Source organism: Pteropus alecto, unplaced genomic scaffold, assembly GCF_000325575.1.
Source record: "Pteropus alecto unplaced genomic scaffold, ASM32557v1 scaffold164, whole genome shotgun sequence".
NCBI lineage: Eukaryota > Metazoa > Chordata > Mammalia > Chiroptera > Pteropodidae > Pteropus > Pteropus alecto.
In genome coordinates, this window is record NW_006439568.1 from 16,915,860 (window position 1) to 16,939,664 (window position 23,805).

Consider the following 23,805-nt stretch of genomic DNA (forward strand, 5'->3'; position numbering starts at 1 on the left):
ATTTTGTTTATGCACTTTGTTTATTCCATTTAATATACTTCTCATTTCAGATTATGTGTTCTTCATTTCAGACTGGTTCCCTTTTTAATTTCCATTTTTATGTTTTTTATCTCTTTGTTGAAGTTCTCATTGAATTCATTTATACTATCCCTAAGTTCATTAACTAGTGTTTTGAACTCTGCATCTGTTAGATTACTTGACTCCATTATTTCTGTATCTCTGTTCTATTCTCTCATATGGTTTCTGCTTCTCTGTCTTCCCATTTTGGCTGCCTTTCTGTGTCTGTTTCTAGGTACTAAGCAAAGCTCCTAAGTTTCCCGGTCTTTTTAGTGTGGATTTGTGAAGTAGGTGTGCAGTGGCACAGTTTTAGCTGCAGGCCAAATTTAGCCCAAACCTGTGCCCTTCCAGGACCGCCTGTTAAGATTCAGCAAGCAATCCACAGATGCTGTGCTTATAGTTGCCTCAAAAGGCCACACCAGAAAATGAGGCCAGCTGCCACCAGTGAGTCTAGGCACCGCTCAGCAAGGAGCAACTGACTCGCTGAGGATACACCTGGATGTGGTTTGGGTGGGATCCCGAGGTGGGGGAGGTGAAGTTTCAGGAAATCCTCTGGTCCAAGCAACCTCTGTTATCCAGTTTGATGACTTCATGGCTATGGTGGTGCTGTGTCCCTGCACTGGTATGGAGGAAGGCTCAACTGGGAACAATGGATATTGCCAGCATTTCTGTACAGAGCAAGTCTCACCTTGGCACTCACTCCAACAATGTCTCCTTGTAAGTCCCTGGTGTCCCCTGCGTGCAGCCAAATTGGCACTGGTGCTCAGAGCAAGCAGGTCCATCACCGCAAAAATCTGCTCGCGGACAAGGCCCCTTTAAGAGGCGTCTGCTGCTACTGCAGCCTCCGTCACACTCAGCCGCTCAGGACCGGGCAGCCCCACGTCCTCATCACACTCAGCCGCTCAGGACCGAGCAGCCCCACGTCCTCGCCCTGTCCTATTTTCTGCCATTGCAGGGTGATTTCTTAGTTCTCTCCCTAGTTGTGTGACTTGTTCATCTAGATCCCAGGCAATTTTCCTTGCTGCTGATCCTTGTTTCCATCACAACTTGGATTTGGTCGCCAGAGGGATGAACAGGGCCTCTATCATCTATGCCATTTTTTTTCTTCTCTAGACATTAATATTCTTAAATATTTTTTTTCTACTCTTTCGTGGCATTTTTATCTAAACCTAATAGAATAGCAATATCTAGCACTTTTTCATTATCAAGTTTTCCAAAGACCTAATTATAATTTTCAATAAAATAAACTTTAACACTCACTTTTTCTGTTATAAAACACTTGACTTATTAGAGTATTACAGTTATCAGGTAGAAAGAGCATTAAAAGTTTTGAGAGTAAGCACAACCGAAGCTTAAGAACTTTGAAGCACCTGCAAGCTTCCAGTTAGCTGCAGGAAAGAATGGTTAACCCAGTGCCACTCAAGCACAAGTTTGTGAAAAGAGCTTCCACTGAATCAAATACTTTCTATTTTGTTCATTATAGAAACTGTTCTTAAAAATCACTCTTTTTTTTTTTTATTTTTTATAACGAACTATGTCAATTCCTTTTTTCAAGATTATAATTTCCTCTCTTAGGAAAGGTTTGACACACTGAACCTCAATGCATCTGAGACACCGGGATTGCACTCAATGTTTTAAATAGTCACACATTCATTAAAATTCACATAAACATTTACATTTTAGATCTTATTAGTATTCGCTCTAAGTTGGTCGAGCCACAATAAAGAAAAAGAAATTGGGTAATCACTTTGGACTAAAACCCAAATAATTTATTTTTTAGGTTTTCAAGACTTACTTATATCATTAAACTTATTTAGTAATTAAGAGTTTCTAGGAATTTCGCAAGGACGATTCAAAAACAGAATGGTAATAATGACATAAACTCATTACTGAGCCTACGATGTGTGTCTGGCACCAAGTAAAATGTTGTACATATATGATTCTCATTTAATTTTTAAACAACTCTGTTACATTTTATAGTCTCCATTCTATCCACAGAAAAACTGAAACTCAAAATGATAAAAAAAAGTGCTAGGTTTTCAGTCAGTAAAAGGCAGAGATGAGAATCACATACAAGTGTATTTGACTCCAAAGTGCATGCCCCTTTCACTAAGCCATCTCTTTATAAACTGAATATTGGAACAACTGTCCTTACCTCAAACTCTGGGCAGAATGTGAAAACAAAGGTCTCTCCGGTACCATAGAAACCATCACTCACTTTAAATGGCTCAGATGCTAATGCACCAAAAACCTAAGGATAAAAAAAGGCATATTCAATGACTATTAATTTGTTTCAGTGAGCATTATCCCATTATATACATTTACATAAAATGCAAAAAAAAAAATTTATAGTTTTATCTAATTATACTTAAAAAGGGAAACATGATCAATTGCTGTATAATTCATATTACTGTCAAGTACAAATCAGTTTCTCAATGGGGAAAAAACAGATTTTTCCTAGTTTTGAAATCTAAAGAGATTCTTGTTATAACAAACAGACAATCTTAAAAAGTGGTTCACACATTTCAGGAGGCCTTAATATGCACGATGTATGTATAATAAAAATAGCATGCTGCTATGGGATTGTAGCATTTAGGGAAGCAAAAACCTTTCAGTACATTCTACTACTAAAAAGGTTCACTATTTTTTTCTTCATTAGACAGTAAACTCTATGTGGGCAGGCCTTGGGTCTGAACTGTTTGGCCCTGTACTGCCATGGCCTTGCATATGAGACACACAATAGAAAGCCTAAAAAAAAGAGTGAGTGAATAGGAGACCTGGATAAGTCATTTCCATGCTCTAGGTCTAAGTTTCTACATCATCAATGAGAAAGTGGAGAATGTGGTAAATGAGCTCTACAGTCACGGTCTCTCCTGACACTCTTTTATATAGTCTTAATTTTTAAAACGGACTTTCTTATTATTGAATGGTATATATATTATATATGTAGATACATAAAATATAAATGCACAACTAAATTTGGAATTATCACAAAGCAAAGTCCCATTTAAACTGCATTCAGACCAAGGAACAGAACAGTGATCCAGAAGCTCTCTTTGTGCCCCTCGGTACCCGCCGCCCCCTCACTCCCAGAGGAAACCACTAGCCTGACAACACCACAGATTCATTTTGCCCATTTATAAACTTTCCATAAAAGGAATCATGAAGAACTTACTCTTTAGTGTCTGATTTTTAACTCAATATTACATTTGTGACACTTATCTACACTATGGCACGTAGCAGTTCATTCGTTTTCATTTCTACAAGTGCCTTTTATTGGGTGTATAACCTTGGAAAAGTTGATAAAACTCAAGTCATAGTTAACTTGTCTTGAGAACAGGGATGATGAAAGTATTAATCTCACAGGCTCTGATGGCTAATTAAGACAATGCATATAGAGTGATCAGACAAGTGTGCATAAGCACATTAACAATGTTAGTAGTAGTAGTGTAGTGCTTTGTTTTGTTTTTTAAATTAATACAGCTATTTCACCCTCTCGTTGCTCTCCAGTGCTGGTAATTTACCTGAACTTGCTGTTTCAGAAACACACCAATGTTCCTCTTGCTTAACTGTGGTTTGGTTCTTGTATCACCCTAACAATTATCTTTAACTTTCAAAACTTTGCCCATGCTTCAAGACTGTCAATTTCCATCCTTTTTGAGAATCTCATTTTTATTTCTCCCAAGATCTGAACAATCCTTATTCTAAACACCTCTTCTGTTTTTCTACGTTTTTACTACTTAGCATAATTCTCTTGGTATGAGAGATACTGATAGACTTAAATATTCTTTTCTACCAGACTATACTCCCTGTGAAGGTAGGAACTCTTTAAAAGTTATTCATGCTCATGCCTATCCTCTGTAGAACTCAGCATTGCCTTGTGTTTTAAAAGTGCTGTATAATTATCAGTTAAACTTAATAAAATGTACCAATGAAAATAATTTTTATCAAAAGAATTTGCTAAACTGTTACTATAGTCTCTTAAAGGCAAGGTGTCTGTGTAGATATTTTCATTACCTGCCCATCACTGTCTTTAATCACCATCAGCACTGGGGTGTCTAAACCTGTCATTGTCCGATAAAGGGTCTTCAAGCTGGTGCCATGCTTTCCGGTACCATAAACGAGAGTCCATGGGTAGCCAATTGTTCTTGGTGGAAGATGCTTGGTAAGCTTTGAAGAATAAAATATTAATATTTACTTGATAGCTTATTGTCAATTTGTAGGATACTAATGCCAGTTGGAATTTAATGGTACTTTATAAAATTTAGGCTACAAAAATAACAGAAATTATTTATCATTCTCAAAGATGCTTGAAGAGTAATTATACATTTCTCACCATGAAATAGTAATTGTCCAGTAGGAAAAGAATCATGCCGAAAAAGACAGAAATTAGAACAGAGATAAGAAAAATGAATTACTTATAGCGCCCTCGGTACTGAATTAATGAAAATATTGAATGGACTCTGAGCTTGATTATTAATAACCTCTTAAATAATAAGCTCTAGAGACATATTATGAGAGTTAGAAATCGAGTTTCAATACTTTACATCTGTGTGACTTTGACAAATTACTTCACCTTCCTATGCCCAAGGCTTTTCACTTACAAAATGCACACAATAAAAATATCCAATTCCTATAGGTGTTATAACAACTACATGAAATAATCCACAAAAAGCAAGTAAGTAGCATACAACAAGAAATTAAATATTAGTTATTGTAGTATCTCACCTAAATTGCTATTGTGATTTTTTTAGTGTGTGTTTACCCAAATCTCCTAGTACCTTCTATTATACTAGTTGCGATGCTATGTTTACTTTTCTTCATGGGAGAGGAAGAAACAGAAACCTTGCTTCTTCAGTTTTCAAAACAGATAAAAGGAGGCTGCTTTACTCTTATGGGTACACACTCAGAAATGCACAAATGTGGGTATGTCATACCTTTTCAATCTGATCTGGCAGTAAGAGTTCACTGGGATCACTTAGGTTTGGTCGAAAAGATTCAGACTCCAGGTCTGCTTTCACTGGAGCAACCAGCTTTGAATTGATGTCTTCTCTTGTAGTAATCTAAAGAAGTAAACAGCAGCAGGATGTTAATATAAAATTATAACATGCTTTAAAAATTTCAGGCTTTATACCTTAGAAAAGGTGACTAAAGCTTTAATTTAGGGTTTCAGAAGACCAAAGATGTTTCATCTAATAGCAAAGGCATATCCAATGTAGAAAAGGATTTTTTAACTATAAGACGACATTTTTCTCATCCAGTGTATGAAGAAAGACAAGTAATGAATGAGAAGCCCATATTTCCATGTAAAAGGAGATCACACTGCATGCAAACTTTAATTTTGCTGACGAAGGGCAAATATGAACCAATTAGCATGTTTTTTATGTCTGTTATTTAAAATATGTGGAATTATTTTTTTCATGGTAAACATAAAATTTGCCAAAAACTACTAAGAAAACTTCCTTGGTGCCAAAATTTTAATTTAAAAGAACAGTACAATAAAAAGTATAACTTTGTATGGGTGTGTGTATTTGCTTCACTGAGAAAGTTACCATTATTTTTAAAAAGCCTTCCTTGTTTTTATGTTCTAAACACTGAATTTTTATCTAGTTGGACCAAACAACAAATTTAAAAGTTAATTTGTTCACAAATCTAGGTTTTAAATTAGATTAATTGGATGCATCAAAAAGAATAAACACTTTTTTTGCTTGATGGAAATGATCTCACTGATATTCTTAAAATGATAAAAATGTTAATTCAAAAAAAAGTCCTATACAATCTAGGCTGTTGATACTTTTTCATATTAATTTTAACATATAAAACACAATAACATTAGAAAAAAATATATGAAACATAGCTATTATTGATGAAACTTTTAAATTGGAAAATAGAATTCTATTGGAGCAGATAACTAAAATGCAGGCAGCGATGCTCGGCGACTATGATTCCATACAAGAATGAAATGTTGCTAAACTATTTTGTTCCTTTAACAGATTTCATTACAAACCTAAACAGCATATATTTTCAACCAATACACGTTCTAGAACTGTATTGTTTTTTGATGAGAAACTAAATTGTATCAATTCTTTCACATCATCATGTTTTATCCTTATGTTGATGATGCGAAAGGTTAAAAAAAAAAAATCCAAGGCAGCATGAGAAGCATTAAAAGAAAAAATTCAGTAGTTCTAGCAAAGCCATGAAAGCAAATCTTACTAAGAAGAGGAAAACACACAATAATACACAAAACTGGAAAATGAGTTCAGTTGTATCGCTTTTTTCCAAAAAAAAAAAAAAATCACAAAGATTATTTCATGGAATTTAAAATAATTTCTCTAGTTCTGGTGCCTAACCTATACTATTTCTAAGTATTTCTAATATCAACCAAGAATACTTCAAGAACAAAATAATTTATTTTATTAAGATATTTCATGTGGGGTCGATACAACTAAAATAGCCTTAAAGAAGAGAAAAAATTTAAAACCTTATTATTCGTTAAAATTTTAAAGATTTTCCCACAGTTCATCTTTCAGATTTAGTTCAGTAAAAATTCGATCTTAAACCCAAACACATTCTTGCAATGTTAAAATTAAGTGAAAACTCATCACGCAAAGAAACACACAGTGCTGAGAACAATTCCAAAGTGACAGAAAATTCCTCTGAAACTCTTTCAAATGAAAAGATGACAGAAAAGATAATCCTAGAGCTCTTAAAGGCATAACTGTACTCTTTAGTACAAAAAGGAATTTTCTGATGGACGATTTTAGTTCTGTAGTCAAAACAAATCCTTCAAAAATGAGATTTGCCCTGACGAAAGACACTAAAAACAGGGATGGTCATTCTCCGGGAGATTTAAACTACTGAAGGGGGCACCTGGAGACGTCTGCAGAGTGTGCGCAGTTCTTCAGTATTTAGAGCATCGATCCTGCGGTGATACTCAGCCACTGACACTACCTGAATATGGAGACAGGAAGACAATAATTCCACTGACAGTTGAGAAAAATAGCCAAAGCAAAACCAAAAAAAAAAAGAAAAAAAAAAGAAAAAGAAAAAAAAAAAAGGAGAAATTTAAATGAGGAAAGAGAGCTATAATCAGGATTTCTTTCCCCAACTCTGTGCTGAAAATCCAAGAGATTTATATACCAAACTACAGTGAAATACACTTATTGAGTTTAACCACTACATTCAACCATAAAAGGTTCATTTTATGGATTGGCTCGTATAGACAGAATTTTTTGAGTGAATAGAATTATAAAGGAAATGTTATATAAAATATAACATACTTTGCTAACATCATAGATCACATCTAAACTCTAAATGTCCTGCAGTTTACAAAAAAAACACACCAGTACTTTCAAACCTCCCCTCCAGATCAGTTTAGTTCAAATACTATATTCTAATGGCAATGCTGGAAAAATTTTTTCTAGGCAAAGGTGACAAACCCACCCATGCTATATGATCTGTATCAGAAAAAAAGGTGAGAAGAAAGCAAGAAAAAGATATAATGTACATTGTAAAACCTAAGATGATAAGAAAAATAAGCTCTAGAAAGTAGAAAATTAGATTCTTGAAAGCAAATCTAATCAACAGTGCCTTCTCAGGCATGTTGTCTACTTCAGTGTTTTTAGATGACTCTTTTCAGTTTTGCCTCTCCTTTATATTATTTCTTTATGGTTGGTACTATAGCAGTTATTTGTGAATAAAATTTAATAACTTTCCTACATTCTAAATTCCTATGGGAAATTCTATGTCTTCTATAATTGCCTAGACTAGTCTCTTGCATAGTGCTTAATTTAAAAGCCATATTTGACAGATAAACATTGTTACAAAAAGGCCACAGAAACAGACAAGTTTCCTCAGGTTAACAGCTACAGCTTTTTCAGATTGTGACATAATTCCCCAAACAGTAACCATAATATATGGAACTCTGATGGTGCCATAAATAGGTGCTGATTCTCTGAGTTATGACAAATTTCCCTTGTAATCAAATGTGTAGAGGTTCTGGCTACGAAATACAGTTAAACCAATCAGCCCATAGAATTTTGACTTCTGACCTAGGTTTTAAAAGGCTACTTATTCTAGCCAACTAAAATGAATTAACCACCAGTAAATATCAAGATAACTCTATAAAGAGCTATGTAAACCTGCGAAAAGCTATGAAAGACAATGAGAATTTAAAAACAAAGAAAAGAAACTAGACAGATTTCCATTCTGGCCATCATTATTATACTGACTATTGCAAAGCAACAATGCATGCAATATGACAGCTAATCCTCTACTGACAAACTCAAAGAAGTTATGATCTCCAGCTCAGAAGGATCAGACTGACCTGGGTTTGGTCTCTTCTTTTTCTATTTCTTTATAAAACAATGGAAATAATAAGAGTACATACCAAGTAAGGTTTTTATGTAAATAAGATGAAGAAATAAAATGCATATAAAGGATTGCTTAATGGAGTATAGTACCCAGCATAAAGTATGAGAGCTACTATTATTTATACTACTTTTACTTGATCATTTTTTACCTATTATTCTAAGTAGTAAAAGCTGTCTGAAGAGCCTCCTTATTTATTTATTCTTATTTATTTTTGATATTAAAATGTTTTGAGAGCTCAACTATTTTATATGCCTTAAATGACTTTTCTGAAATTAAGTTTCAGTATTAGATAAAAAATATTAAAGACTCTTCAATTAAAGACAGAATTATCAATAAAGATGAAAAATATTGGTAGTAAAAATTAAAAAAAAAAATCACAGTCTTGCTTTTCTATGGCCAGCAAAATAAATCTCTACAAAATATTTAATGGCCAGTTATATTTTTCTTTCTTTTTCCCACGACGTTCGATCTAATCAAGAGTCTTCTAGCCAAGCATTTTCAAATTATATGACTTAGCTATTCCTCTGCATTCCTTTTATCTCTCTAGTGAACAATGACCTTACACTTATTTCTTAAAGCTCCTTCTTTTATCATATTAACCACACTTCCTGGATGGAAGTAAAATTCAATTATGCTCACAAAATGCAGCAGTTATAATCTAATTTCATCAACATCGCTGAAAGTAGGAGTTATCAGTGAGGGAACTACGAACTGCCATCATAAATATTTGGTAAAGTCATAATTTCTTTCATGTTACAAATCTACCTTTCCTCATTCATATTTTTTTTAATGTATTCTTTTCTGGGACTTAGTTTTAAACTCACTACTTACTTAACTGTAAGTATTTACTCACACTCTGATGAATGAAGGTACATAAAAGTGTCAAAAGAGTCCGCTAATTGATAACGAAAAGGGATTTGAAATTAAATGAGTACAGAAATATACTTCCTCCTCTCAAAAGAATAAAGAGATATAGATTCCTAGTATAAGATATACAATGGAACTGGAAATAGTCTTAATTTTTGTCCCTTTGGTAAATCATACTCCATGTACAGAATTTATTACTTTACCCAAAAGATTAAACCTAAGTAGGAAATAGACACATTTCTATAAAATGTCCTACATTACACTTTTAATTATTAAGGGTACAGAGTTAGGAAACCAAGACCTTCCAATTAAAAGTGGACTGGCAAGGAAGTCATTTTTTGAGGAATAAAGTGGTCTGCATATACTGTTAAAACCCATTCACGGGAACTAAGTATGAGAACAATATGATCTACCCTCTGCCAAATTAAGTGCTTACTCTATGGTCTTTTCAGTCTTTGACAAAGGAGGACTCTCACACAAAGGAAGTGTTTTCCTAAGCATTTATTTTCACAGAATTACAAATGAAAAGGCAGGATTAAATCCACCCACCCCTATTACAAAAGGGACTAACAACAATAATCAGAACAAAACAAAAGCTTAAAATAAGAAAAATTGTAGTTGTATAATAAATCAGTTTTATATTATAGGTTGCTGTCAATCCCATGAATAAGAACGTGTTCTACACATAAAGACCAATGCTTTGATTTAACGGTCCTCCTTCCAGATGTTCTAGTATTTTCCCCTGAGTACACTACAAACAAACTAAAAACCCCCCTTCTCCCAACTGCCTTACAAGGTAACAAAAGTCTGGTAGATATCTGTGTATGTGCCATTTTTATTCCTTACTTATTCTTTACTCTTATTCCTTAGTTAAGGGAGATAGGGTAGAAAGAAAAATATTACCCGATCGATGACATTTAGACTTAATTTGGTATCTAAAAATATGTTAAACAAGGAGGGAGTGTAAATCTGAGCTGTTGCAGTTAACAAAAAGGGCATACAACAGTATCCTTGAAGTCACAGAACCTTTTGTTCTATATTTCATCATATACAACAGAGTCATATAACAAAATAAAACCTGGATTATGTTAAAACTTTGCTCCTTTTTGCCTTAAATTATAACCATTGCTTTCATAATGAATGAAGTATAAAAGGAACAAATAGAGAATCATGAATTAGATAAATGAAAAATAGACTTGATAAAGGAAAGACTTAAAATCCAAAATGAATTCAAAATACAAAACATTATCAAAGTTTAGATTTGAATAAATCTTCATTTAAAATTACTTCCTATTAAGTATATTTGCAGATGACTCATAGGTTTTCATGAGAATGTAGATATAATCACTGTTCTTTTAGTCAAAAAGAAAGCTGTTTGCTACTCAAAACCATTCCATTATACTATGTATATATTCTGTCAGCTTCCTGGAACTATAAATATAAGAAGTGAATCTCATAAAAAGGGAATACTCATTTCCCCACAGTGCATCAGATGAAAAGAATACTCTTAACATAATCTTGAAAAATACAAATCCATTATTATAGCTGGAGACTTCAAAACTTCTCTATCAGTGATTCACAAATCCAGCAGGCAAAAAATCAGTAAGGACATAGCTGAACTGAACATACATCATAAATTATAAATAATAAAAATATGCTCTCTGACCACAACAAAATTAAACTAGAAATTAATAACAGAGAAATTAGTAGGAAAATACCAAAATACTTTTAAACAACATACTTCTAATTAATGCATGGTCAAAAAAGTCCTAGAAAATATTTAAAATATTTTGAACTAAATGAAAGTACAACTTACCAAAATTTTGAGATACAGTGAAAACAAGGGTTAGAGAGGAAATTTATAGCTTTAAAAGCATATATAAGAAAATACCTAAAATCAATAACCTAAGCTTCCATCTTAGGAAACCAGAAAAAGAGCAAATTAAATCTGAACTAACTATAAGAAAAATATAATAAAAAAATCAGAGCAGAGATCATTGAAATTGAAAACAGAAAATCAATGGAGAAAAATCAACAAAACCAAAGGATAGTTCTTTGAAAAGAACAATAAAATTTATAAACTTCTAGTCAGGCTAACTAAAATGAGAAAGAAGATACAAATGAATTATATTAGAAATGAAGAGAGCTAACACTATCGATGCCATGGACATTAAAAGAATAATAAAGGAATATTATAAATTCATACCCACAAATTTGACGATCTAGATAAAATGGACTAGTTCTTTGAAAGACATAAACCACCAAAACTCACACAAGAAGAAAGAGACAATCTGAATAGGCCTCTATCTATTAAAAAAGTTGAATTAATAATTAATAACCTTCCAAAACTGAAGGTACAAAGCCCAGTTCTAGCCAACTAAAATGAAGTAGCTACCAGTAAACATCAAAGTAACGCTATAAAGTTATGCAAACTTGTTGAAAGCTATGAAAGACATGAGCAGAAAAAAAAAAACAAAAAACTGGATATATTTCCATTCTGGCAATTATTATTATACTGACTTTTGCAAGGCAAAAATACATACAGTATGGTAGCTGACTCTGTACTTACGAAGCAACCCAAAGTGGTCATGATCTCTAGGTGTGGAGTATCTGGAGTGAATCTAGATAGACTCACTGGTGAATTCTATCAGACATTTAAGAAATAAATTATACTAATTCTCTACAATCTCTTTCAGAAAATAGAAGCAGAGGAAATACTTCCCAATTCATTTTATGCAACTAACAAACAAATAAAGACATTATAAGAAAGGAAATATACAGACCAATATCTCTCATGAACATACATGCAAAAAGCCTCAACAAAATATTAGCAAATTGAATCCAAAGACGTATAAAAAGAATTATATACGATAACCAAGTGGGATCTATTCCAGGTACGCAAGGCATTTGCAAGGTACTTCAACATTTGAAAATCAACTGAGGTAATCCGTCATATCAAAGAAGAAAAACCGCATTCTTATAATTAACAGATGCAGAAAAAGCACTATTATCCAACAGTCATTCATGATTAAAATTCTCAGCAACCTAAAATAGAGGGGATCTTCAACTTCATTAAGAAAACCCCTACAGTTATTGAAACCAATGGTCTTTATGACTTTGATTAAATTTACTTTGAAATCCTAGTTCTAAAAATCATCTCTCTCTATAATATCCCTCAGAGACCTGGCCTTTTCCCTGATAGTCAGCAACCCCTGAGGCAGCAGAAGACAGTGACCTGGACCTGATGAAGTGTCACAAGGTCTGGACCTCTGGCAGGCTAAAGATAACATCTTGACCTAAGTTATGTTTCAGTTCCTGAGCCCTAAGGTGGAACAACTCCCCAGCTTCTTTCCCATGAAACCAGAAAGAGGGACACCTGACCAGACCTCAGAACTGTCCTCAAGACTTGAAGAAATGATTTATTACTCCTTTCTTACCCCCGACCAATCAGCTCCTAGCAGACCCGAACTCCTTAACCTAGGGGGTCTCGTGATTTTGCTCTGTATGATCTGTAACCAACATGCCGTCAGGGAGTTTCAGCTTTTGAGCATTAGCTTCCTGTTCCCCTGGGTGGTGTCGTTCATAATAAAATAGCCAATCTTTCTCCATGGCAATTCTTGGTGTTTAGTGTTTGGCTCTGCTAGCACCGAATGGACAACTCTTTCTGTTCAGTAACTTTATTATACATAATGGTGAGGAATGAAATACTTTCCCATGAAGATAAAGAGCAAGACAAAGATGTCCCTTTTCACCACTCCTATTCAACATTATACTAGAAGAAGTCCTAGCTAAGGCTGTAAGATAAGAAATAAAAGGTACTGATTAGGAAGGATGAAATAAAACTGTTAGCAGATGACATGATTGTCTATACAGAAAATTCTAAAGAATCAACCCAAAACTGCTGGAATTAATAAGTGATCATAGTAGGTATACAGAATATAAGATTAATATACAAAAGTCAACTGCTTTCCTTGATATCAGCTATGAAAAACTGGAATTTGAAATGTAAAATAATACTATTTATATTAGTACCAAAAAAATAAAATATTTAGGTATAAATTTAACAAACTATATATAAGACCTACATAAAAAGTACAAAATTCTAAGAGAAATCAAAGATTTAAATAAATGGAGAGACATTCCATGTTCACAGATACAGATAGAACACTTAATATTGTCAAGATAACAGTTCTTCCTAATTTGCTCTATAAATTCAACACAATTCCAATGAAAATTGCACCAAATTATTTTGTGGATGTAGGCAAACTGATTAAAGTTTATATGGAAAAATCCCAATGCCAACATAATGATGAAGGAAAAAAACAAAATTGGACTTTTTTAGTCAATTTCAAAAGTAAAACTGACACTACTCAACTTCAAAGCTTACTATAAAGGCAGAGTAATCAAGACAGCGTGATACTGGCAAAAGAACAGAAAAATTGATCAATGGAATGAAACTGAGCACCCAGAAATAGCTTCATACAAATACAGACAATTGATTTTTGAAAATAAAGCAAAAATAATTCAAAGGAGAATGGATGGTCTTTCATCAAATAGTGTTGAAACAATTGGACAATCACACGCAAAAAAATTAACCTACACAATGTCTTTATACTTTTCACAAAATTAACTCAAAATGGATCACAGACCCACATATAAATGCAAAACTACAAAACTCCTAGAAGATAATGCAGAAAAAATCTAAGTGACCTTGGGTTTGAGGATGCATTTTTAGATAGAACACCAAAAGCATGATCTACAAAAAAAAAATTAGTTAGATTTCCTTAAAATTAAAAATGTCTGTTCTCTGATAGACACTTAAGAGAATGAAAAAACAAGCCACAGACTGGGAGAATATCTTTGCAAAATATGTATTTGATAAATGTTATCCAAAATATATAAAGAACTCTTACAATGCAACGAGAAAACAATCTAATTAAAACATGAACTAAAGATCTAGACACCTCATCAGAGAAGATATACAGACAACAATAAGACTATGAAAAGATGCTCATTAGCATATGTCATCAGGGAAGTGCAAATTAAAATAACAATGGAATACCATTACATAACTATTAAGAATGGCTAAAATCCAAAGCACTGACATAAAATGATGGTGAGGATGTAGAGTAACAGGAACTCTCATTCATTTTTGGTACAATGCAAAATCGTAGACACTTTGAAAAATAGTTTGGAAGTTTCTTACAAAACGTTAAAATACTTTATCATACAATTCAACAACTGCATTCTTTGGTATTTACCCAAATGAGTTGAAAACTTATGTCCACACAAAATCTACACATGAATGTGTTTTTAACAGCTTTTTATTATATGTATTGAAACTTGGAAGTAACCAAGATATCCTTCAATAGATGAGTGAATAAACATATTACAGTACATCCAGACAACGGAATATTAAAAGTCAGCACTAAAAAGAAATGACCTATTAAGCCATGAAAAGACAGGAAGAAAGTTTAAATGCATTTTACTGAAGTCAAAGAAGCCAATCAGAAAAAGCTACATACTGTATGATTCCAACACTCTGGAAAAGGCAGGTGTTAAAGTGGAGGAAAGGAGGGATGAATGGAGCACAGGGAACTTTTAGGGCAGTGAAATTACACTGAATCATCCTTTAATGGTAGATACACGTCATTCGGAATGTACAACACAAAGAATAAAACCTAATGCAAACTATGGACTCTGGGTAATAGTAATGTGTAATATTACTTCATAAATTGTACAAGATATGAATAGTAAGGGTATTATGTTTGGGGTAAAGGGGACATATAGGAACTCTCTGTACTTTCCATTCAATTTTTCTGTAAGACTAAAACTGCTCTAAAAATTAAATCAATTAAAGAAAACAGGGAATGATAAAATTCAGGGAGGTGGTTATCAATTTGGGGGCGACATGAGACATGAGATGAGGTAGAGAAAGGACACATAGGCTGATGCAACTGTACCGATAATATTCTAGTCCTTAAGTTAGGTAGTGGGAACAGAGCTATTTATTTTATGACTCATAACCTGCATATGTAAAATTTTTTCAACTACTAAATCAAATTAATAAAGAAAAAATTCTACATTGAATATATGTGTAGATGTCCTCTCTGCATGAATATGCGTGCCTAGAAAACAGAAGATCTTTTACATATGATAAGGTATATGTAAATACTAGTTAATAAATTTCTTGTGCATATGTACTATAAGTAGGCAACATAGTACAGCAGAGGGAACACTGGGTTTGGGTTTAGATCTCTGCTTTAATTCCAATTCTGCTTTTTATTAGTTTTGTGAACATGAGCAACTATATTTAATCTCTCCACTTCTGATCTTTCGAATGGAAATAGTAATCACACTTTAAACACTTAATGAGGAATAAATGATATATATAAAATAGATACTGATAATTAAGTGTACAAAATAAATGTTAATTCACTTCTCCTAGTAATAACCTGAAAATTTTCAGAGTACAGCAAAGAATTTAATGGCATAGGCTAGAGCCAGAATACCTACATTCGAAGTACAGCTATGACCCTTACTGGTTTTTGTATGACTGCTATATGCCTCTGTTTTATAAAATGGAGATAACAGTAGCAATATTTCATAGGTTAAGGATTACATAAAATAACTCATGTGCTTAAAATAATATACAGTGTTACTAGAAGTATACGGTGTTAGAAATCATTATTTTTATAATTACTACAATTATTATATTGAGCTGAGGTCACTGGAAAAATTTTTACATTTATATAAGCTCTTATTCCATTTCTACCTGTGAGCTAATTCTTACATAGATGTAAATAATTCATCATAGGTGCTTTTCCCCTGTTTTCAAATATGAAAGCCTAAAACACAAAAAATAAATGTCGCTTTTAAGGGTTGAAATACAAAAACAATGATGACTAAATTAGGGACATATTGATATTAGTCGAGATAAAACAATGTCACTATTTAATGGCTCACGACTTTAGTCTGAGTAAGCCTAAAATCCTTATTATAAAACAGGCTCATAACTTTCATGGAAATAACAATTTATTGACAAGACACTAAAAAGGCAGGATATAGTATATGGGTATATCAAATATGTAAATAGCCTCAAGAAAATTATTAGAAGATTAAAGTTTAGATGGTATGTCAGAATAAACTCCAAAATAGCCTTAAAAAATAAAGATAAGGCAAGTTGAGTATGCTTGATCAATATGGTTCTCACTGAAAAGCTAATTGGTAAAGGTTTAACTTTTTTCCACATTTTGGGACATATTCTACTTATCGGTTAATGTTCTTCAGCCATAAAATTAACTTATTTACAAAATAAAAATAATCTATCTCTAATTAGCACAGGGTTACTGTAAGGTCAAATATGATATCACATATGTGAGCATTTAAAAAACTGTTACAGTTTACAGAAATATGGCCACATTATTGCTAACTATAAGGTAGCTCTTTACTTAGGTCTATGCTATTCTGCTAATCAGTTGAGTAAAGATATAAAGAATTGTAAAAGGCTGCAAAATAGAAGTCTAAAAATAAGAAATACTATTCTAAAATACTTATTATTCTCCTAGAAGAATCATTTTCTATTTTTCAGTTTTAAAGCAGAAGAGTCCCTTTGCAGGCAAAATCTTATAGGAAATCTCAAAATGAGTAAAACTGCTAACCTTTTAATTCTTATTTCTTAAGCCTTTCTCCTGCTATACAGCTCCTAGCATATCTACTTTAAAGCAAAGCAAACAGCTAGAAAATCGAGACCTTAGCTTGTTTACACATCGAAACACATTATACCGTGTACCATTTTAGAAAACTCTCAGTGACATCTTGGTGGGGTCAAAAATGTACCAGCTCAAGGTGTCTCTGTGCTCCAGGGCAGCTTAGTTTAGTAACCATTCTATACCTGTTTAGCCATCTTTAAAATAGGGAGTAATACTACTGGACTTTGCAGAGTTATTGTGAAGGTTAAATAAAATAATATACATATAAACTATATGTATGGCAGAGTTGAAGACAAGTGAGAAGCCAGCTCTCATATATATGCCAAAATCACCTAAGGCTGAATAGAACTGGCGAGTGTTATAAGTGTGTGATGTATTTTTATAATGACTTATAAAATTTAAAACATCCATAATTTATTTTGACTGTTATATGTAATAAATTAAAGTGTATTAAAGTTGTAGCAAACTAATGTTAATTCTAACTGCAAATCAAAAAATACATGAATAGCTTCACTGTTCTTGATTTAAAAAAACTTTGTTAATTGGCTATTCTGATAAATCTGATCACAATTTTAACCAATTCGATCATTTCATATTCCTGAATCCCTCTGTGCTGATATATCATATAAAAAAAAAACTTTAAATCATTCTAATTAAAAATAAAAAGACATAACAAAGTACTCTCTAGCCCAATTAAAAATAATACAAATTGAAAGTCATTTTGATAGTTTTACATGCTTCACATTTAAGGGTGGCGAGCTGTTTTGCGAGCATCTTCCAAAGTCACTCCTAGTTCAAAGGATATATCAAGCCTATTTAAACCATCCTCAATTACAGTAACAATAAAACTAACATTCTTTAAGACAAGGTATAATCCTGAATTACCACGAAAAGAGTAATTGTCAATATATTTTCTAACAAATAGTGTAGACATATTTATATTAAAAAACAAGAATTCTTAACTAGTAAGGTTGACAGATTTTTCTTTACTAGAATATCTTTTAAAGTTTTGTATTAGGTAGCACTGCTTGAAACTTTTTGGATAGTTTCAAAAAGGCTTTTCTCAGATTGCTAAAATAATAGTCTTAATACACAATATTATAAATGTATCTAATTTGATTGATCCAGTCAATCAAAACTAAAATTAATTCATTCTGATTATTCTACTCAATTTATTTTTAAGCAGGGAAAAATTTCTGAATATCATACTCCAAAGTTAAGCTTTAAATAAAAAATTTAGGCAGCAATAAAGATTTGGTAACTACTGCTTATGTAGAATAGGAAAACAAAAACAGTTCTACAAAACAAATTACAGTCCTTTATTCATTTCCTTTTTTGAAGATATTTAGGATTAGCAGAAATAACTTAAAGGTACTTCTCTGTAATCATACAATTTTGTAGTCTATAAATATTCTCTATGCTTAAACATTCAGAAATTATATAATTTTGCATAATGCCATAAAAAGACTAGTAAACATAGAAATTGAAACCACTGACTGATTTACCAGAGTATATTTATGGTTAATTGGTTGATGTCTTCTCCCTTTTTTTCCATACCAGAGACGAGACATTTCCTTTCCAGGGCAAATTAAGTTACATCAGATCTTGTAAAAACTGTTTTAAAAAGCATTCTTCCTCTGTCAAAGATAAATTTCCAGCACAAGAGCCCTTCCTACTACAGTGACAAAACAGTTTGCTAGAGACAAAGATTTGATTGACAATACAGAGAGCTAATCACTAAATAGTATCCATTGCAAAGAGAGTCCTGAGTGGAGACTGTAAAGCTGGGGAGGGAAGACAGGGTTTCCTGTGTTTAAGTTTGGTTGCGCTGTACCCAAATGTGCAAAGAAAGGGCTCAAAAGTTTAAAGACACAGAGCATGTATTTCCAAACACCAATACACTAAGAAAGGCACTAAAAATATCTGTCATGAAAAAATAATAAGTACAGTTGCCAGAGTCTCTCCCATGTACACAAATGATTTCAATTAACATTTTGTTGTTTGTTCGTATAGTCATAAAATTATGTTCTTTATTAACATCTAAGAATCTTATAAAATGCCATCTTTTATATGAGCATTTTTTAAGCAAAAAGATGTTCTTCAAGTACCCTTGAACTCTCAAATTTCATAGAATGACTGTGTAAAAAAGAAGCCAATCTATTACAAATAAATCCTACACAAATATTTAAAAGTGACCTGAAAATTCCTTTGCCCGCTGTTACACAGTCCATTTTTAAATTACATTTTCTAACTTTTAATTTCTTGAAGAAGTACTTAAATTTACTATGCCTACATATACTTCACTAATCAGTGGTATGCTTAATAACCAAATAAGTACAATTTTAACTAGAATATCAATGTTATAAGAGTACATCTGAAGATTTCTTCCATTTTAAGCTAAACCCGCTCCTTCCCCTTTACCTTATCGTGTGTAGACACAGAAGTGTGTACACACAATGACAATAACACCCTTCATGCACAAACCACCTTTCTAGTATACACAACATTGCACCACAGCCACACACCCACATTCCGGCATGTGCATGCACAGGACAGAGCCCATCCCACAATGAACATCCTCCCTCCCCCACACATCAGTCATCCCCACCACATTTACCCTAAGATCTCTTTCCCACAGGCTCTCATAGGCACACTATAACCACAGTGGTCTTAATAATATACAGAGTCCCATTATACATCTCCCCCTCCCCCATCACTGTACTCCCCCTATACTCACCAACATTACATAATTTGGTGGTAGTGGGGTGTCATTTTGGAAACCTACCCATTACTGACAGCCAGATTTTCTAAAATTAAACATATTACCTGTGTGCCAAACTGTGGTTTAAATGAAAATGTTAAACACACATACACACACACACACACCCAGCACAGAATAGCCTATTTTGTTGGTTGTCTCCTCAACATATATCCCCATAGCTGCTCCTAACACAGCTTTGATTTCACTCAGGTAGATTTTCAGTAACGTGTTTCTGAGAAGGCTGTCTCCATGCCCGGACAGGATGTGTCCTCTCAGATCTAAACCCGTGGCTCTCAAAGTTTAGCCTAAGTCAGAGTCACCTGGAGCACTTGTTAAAACACAAAATGCTGGGCTCCAAAGTTAGTTTCTGATTAAGCAGACTGGAATGGGGTCTGAGAATGTGAATTTTTAATAAATTCGTAGATGCTGCTGATGGTCTGGGGAAATATACTTTGAAAAACAACTAAACCAGGATGAAATAATCACCTCACACCTGTTAGAATGGATATTATTGAAAAGACAAGAAATAACAAGTGTTGGCGAGGATGTGGAGCAAAAGAAACTCTTGTGTACTATTGGTGAAAACATAAATTGGTGCTCCCACTATAACAAACAGTATGGAGATTCCTCAAAAATTTTAAATAGAACTACCATATGATCTGGCAATTCTACTTGTGAGTAAATTTATTCAAAGAAAATAAAAACATGAATTCTAAAAGATATTTGCAGGATTATTTACTATAGCCAAGATATACAATGGATACTACTTAGCCTTAAAAGAAGGAATGAAATCCATTTGTGACAACATGGATAGACCTTGAAGACATTATGCTAAGTGAAATAAATCAGAAAGACAAATACCATATGATCTCACTTATAATGTAGAATTTAAAACCACCACCACCAAAAAAAACAACAACTAAGCTCATAGACAGATTACAGGTTGGTGGTTGCCAAGGGGGGTGGGCAAAATGGGTGAAGGGGGTCAAAAGATACAAACATCCAGTCATGAGGATGCAATGTACAGCATGGTAATGACAGTAATACTGTACTGTATATTTGAAAGTTGCTAAAAGAGTTGATCTTAAAAGTCCTCAGGACAAGAAAAAAATTTTTTTCTTTAGTATTTATGATGACACATGTTAACTAAACTTACTGCAGTGATCATTTTGCAATATGTACAAATACTGAATCATTATGTTACATATCTGAAACTAATAGACTATATGTCAATTATAACAATAAAAAAAAACTGATTTAAGAGTGTGCTTTTCTGTTTCTTGAAGCAAAATGCTTCCTAATTAATAAACATGATATCTAGCAGACATAAAATGAGTTCAGTAAATATCCTTCTTGCCCTCCCTTTATACATAGTGTTTAGAAAACATAATGCTAGGTCATTTAAATCTGTCCAGACGTCCCAGAGCTTGAAGTAGATGTCAATTTATCATTAGTGTAAAATGACAGACTATAAAATGAAGCACTTTTAAAAACATAACCAGTTTAAAGATTGAACATAATCTGTTCTCATAATTCAGATATTCAATTTAATACCCTTTTTCCCTCTATTTTCTTTATTGAGGCTGAAATTATTGAATTACCTTCTACCTGATTTCCTGAGTCAGGAGCAGGCTGCTAGAAGAGATAATACATAATCTACCCTAATCAATATTTAAGGTAATATTTTAGAAGTAACTTTAATATCTCAAATCATAAACCAGTCTGTCATTTATCCATCTCTTCTCACAATCCATATTAAATAACATTTTGGATTTTTAATGGAAATTTTATAGCCCAAAACTTTTGGCTAGTGACTGAGGAAGAATATTAACAGGGAAAGCAAAGCATTGGTTCAAAACTCCCCTGAGGTAGATAACATCCTCATTTAATATTACTAGTAGTCTAAACAGACCACACTAGGCATGACTTGTGGGGGCCAAGTGCTAATAAGAGAAAATATGTGAACAGTCTAGAATAAGAGATTTGCTCTACAACACAGGCCTATAATAATACTGTATTGTATACTTGAAAATTTGCTAAGAGGGTAGATCTTACATTAAGTGTACTTATCACAAAATAATAACAATAAAGAAAGTGAGAAGAAAGATTTTGAGTTGATGGATATGCTTATGACATAAAATGTGGTGATTTCATGGATACTTGTCTTCATACTTATGTACTTTTATTCAAACTCATCAAGCTGCATATATTAAATATGCACAGCTTTTTGTATGTCAATCATATTTCAATAAAGCGGTTTTAAAAATACTCAATATAGAAATAGAAGACAATTTATATTCAGTCATAAAATCTAATTTATTTTAATGTTTTTGATTTCTACCTTTTTTAGATTTATTGAATTTCTTCTGGAGTTATGACTTGTAATATTACGTGATTCGATCAAAGTAAAAAAATATATATACTTTAATTGCCTTTATGAGAAATGTGTTCTCGTTCTATTTAATGACTTAAACATAGAGACTACTTTCATTGTGAACAAAATCAATTCTGTATGGATTTTGCTGGCTAAGTTGAGAAGAGATTTGGAATGTTTTGTTTTGTTTTATACACTGACTCAATTTTAATTTTGGTATTACTCATGCTTTAATTAAAAAAACGAACAAACTCACGTGTTTAATAAAATGAACACCAGAATACTCAGTATCTGGCAGCTTTAGAAATAAAATATTAACCAAACTGAAGCCTCTTGACACTGTGCTTCTTAGAAGTTGCAGCAACACCAAACTGCTGTGAAAAGCTTCTCTGCATAGTCTCAGAACAAGCCTCGCAATGACTGACTCCACTTACTTAATGACAGTTCAGAAAACAGAGCTGACTCCACATGATGAGCATCACATACTAGTGGAAGACCAAATCCAACAAGAATATAACATGTTAAATTGTATGGCCTAAAATGCTAAGATTAGTTTAAATACTTCATATTCACATAATTTAAATGGAGAACACTAAAAATTAATATCAAAATGGGAAAATTCTTTAAATTATTATTAAAAACTACCTAAACCAGATGGCAGATTCTAAAATATTATGAGTAATTATAAAACCTTTGCACAGATTAATGTAACAAGTAGTCAACATTATTTACATTTAAACTTGCACTTAAATGAATAACATAGGCTTTGATTTGTTTGAGAAAATGTAATGTCAAGTAACGAAAAATGAACACGTCATCTCAGAAACCAAAAATAAATCAAATAGAACATATTTTTATCAATATTTGGACAAGGGTGTGAAGTAGGGAGAAAAAACAGACCTTTTCTTCTAATACTAACCATGATTTTTAAAAATAAAAAACATTAATATGCTGTATAATCCATAGGCATATATAATCTTAGTAAACTCATATTTTGTAAATTTAATCAATAACCAGAAACCTGAGAGGTAAATTTCTAAATAAATAAAGCTAATGAATAAAGTCCATTTCATAGTTGTTTTTATCATCCTAGTAGTACTGGGTGTTTTAATTAGTAGGTTTGGAGTATGAGAGATACTGAACTAAAAGTGGTATAAAATCAACTTCAGAGATGAAAAAAATGGAAAACTTTTTCTGCAGTTCTTATCCCAAGAGTGAAACTGAACCCAAAGAAGTAGGACAATAAGGCAATTTTTTAGCTTAAAAGTTCCATGAAGCAGCAAGACTGGCACACCCAACACGTGATACTTTGAAACCCAAGCCTTCAGAGATTTCTACTAGAGAACCTATTGAAGTCAGTACTAGGGTTGAGGAGGATATCGCCCGAGGGGTGTAGTACTGTGCCGTGATACCTGGTGACAGGATACAAATAACCTGTATTACTGCAGCATCACTTTTACTTCATGGTAAGGAATTAAAAAATTCTTTTTATATTACATCAGATAAATTAAGAAGATAAGTGTAAAATTCTCATGAATCCTAAAGATAAAACAGGCTTCAAAGATATTACAGGCTTATTGCGGTAGCCACTGCTTTAGACTACACCGCTGGACTCCTGAGTATTTGTCAAGCACGTCAAACTTTAAAGAGTATTTGAT

At 32.8% G+C, this 23,805-nt stretch overlaps 1 protein-coding gene across 9 annotated transcripts in view; it reads right to left on the reverse strand.

Annotated features, from left to right (window-relative positions):
* The window catches only part of OXR1 (oxidation resistance 1), a 304,617-nt gene that overhangs the window by 5,899 nt on the left and 274,913 nt on the right, over window positions 1-23,805 (reverse strand). For 5 of the 9 annotated variants that reach the window (XM_025050061.1, XM_025050062.1, XM_015593004.2 and 2 more), the window contains 4 exons: window positions 6,931-7,011; window positions 4,995-5,120; window positions 4,075-4,227; window positions 2,213-2,308 (listed from right to left, as the gene is read on the reverse strand). In XM_025050061.1, the coding sequence (XP_024905829.1) occupies window positions 2,213-2,308; window positions 4,075-4,227; window positions 4,995-5,120; window positions 6,931-7,011 (456 nt within the window). Of the gene's footprint in view, window positions 1-2,212; window positions 2,309-4,074; window positions 4,228-4,994; window positions 5,121-6,930; window positions 7,012-18,517; window positions 18,815-23,805 lie in introns of those variants that run through there. The other 4 variants (XM_015593002.2, XM_006916616.3, XM_015593005.2 and 1 more) reach the window with 3 other exon arrangements.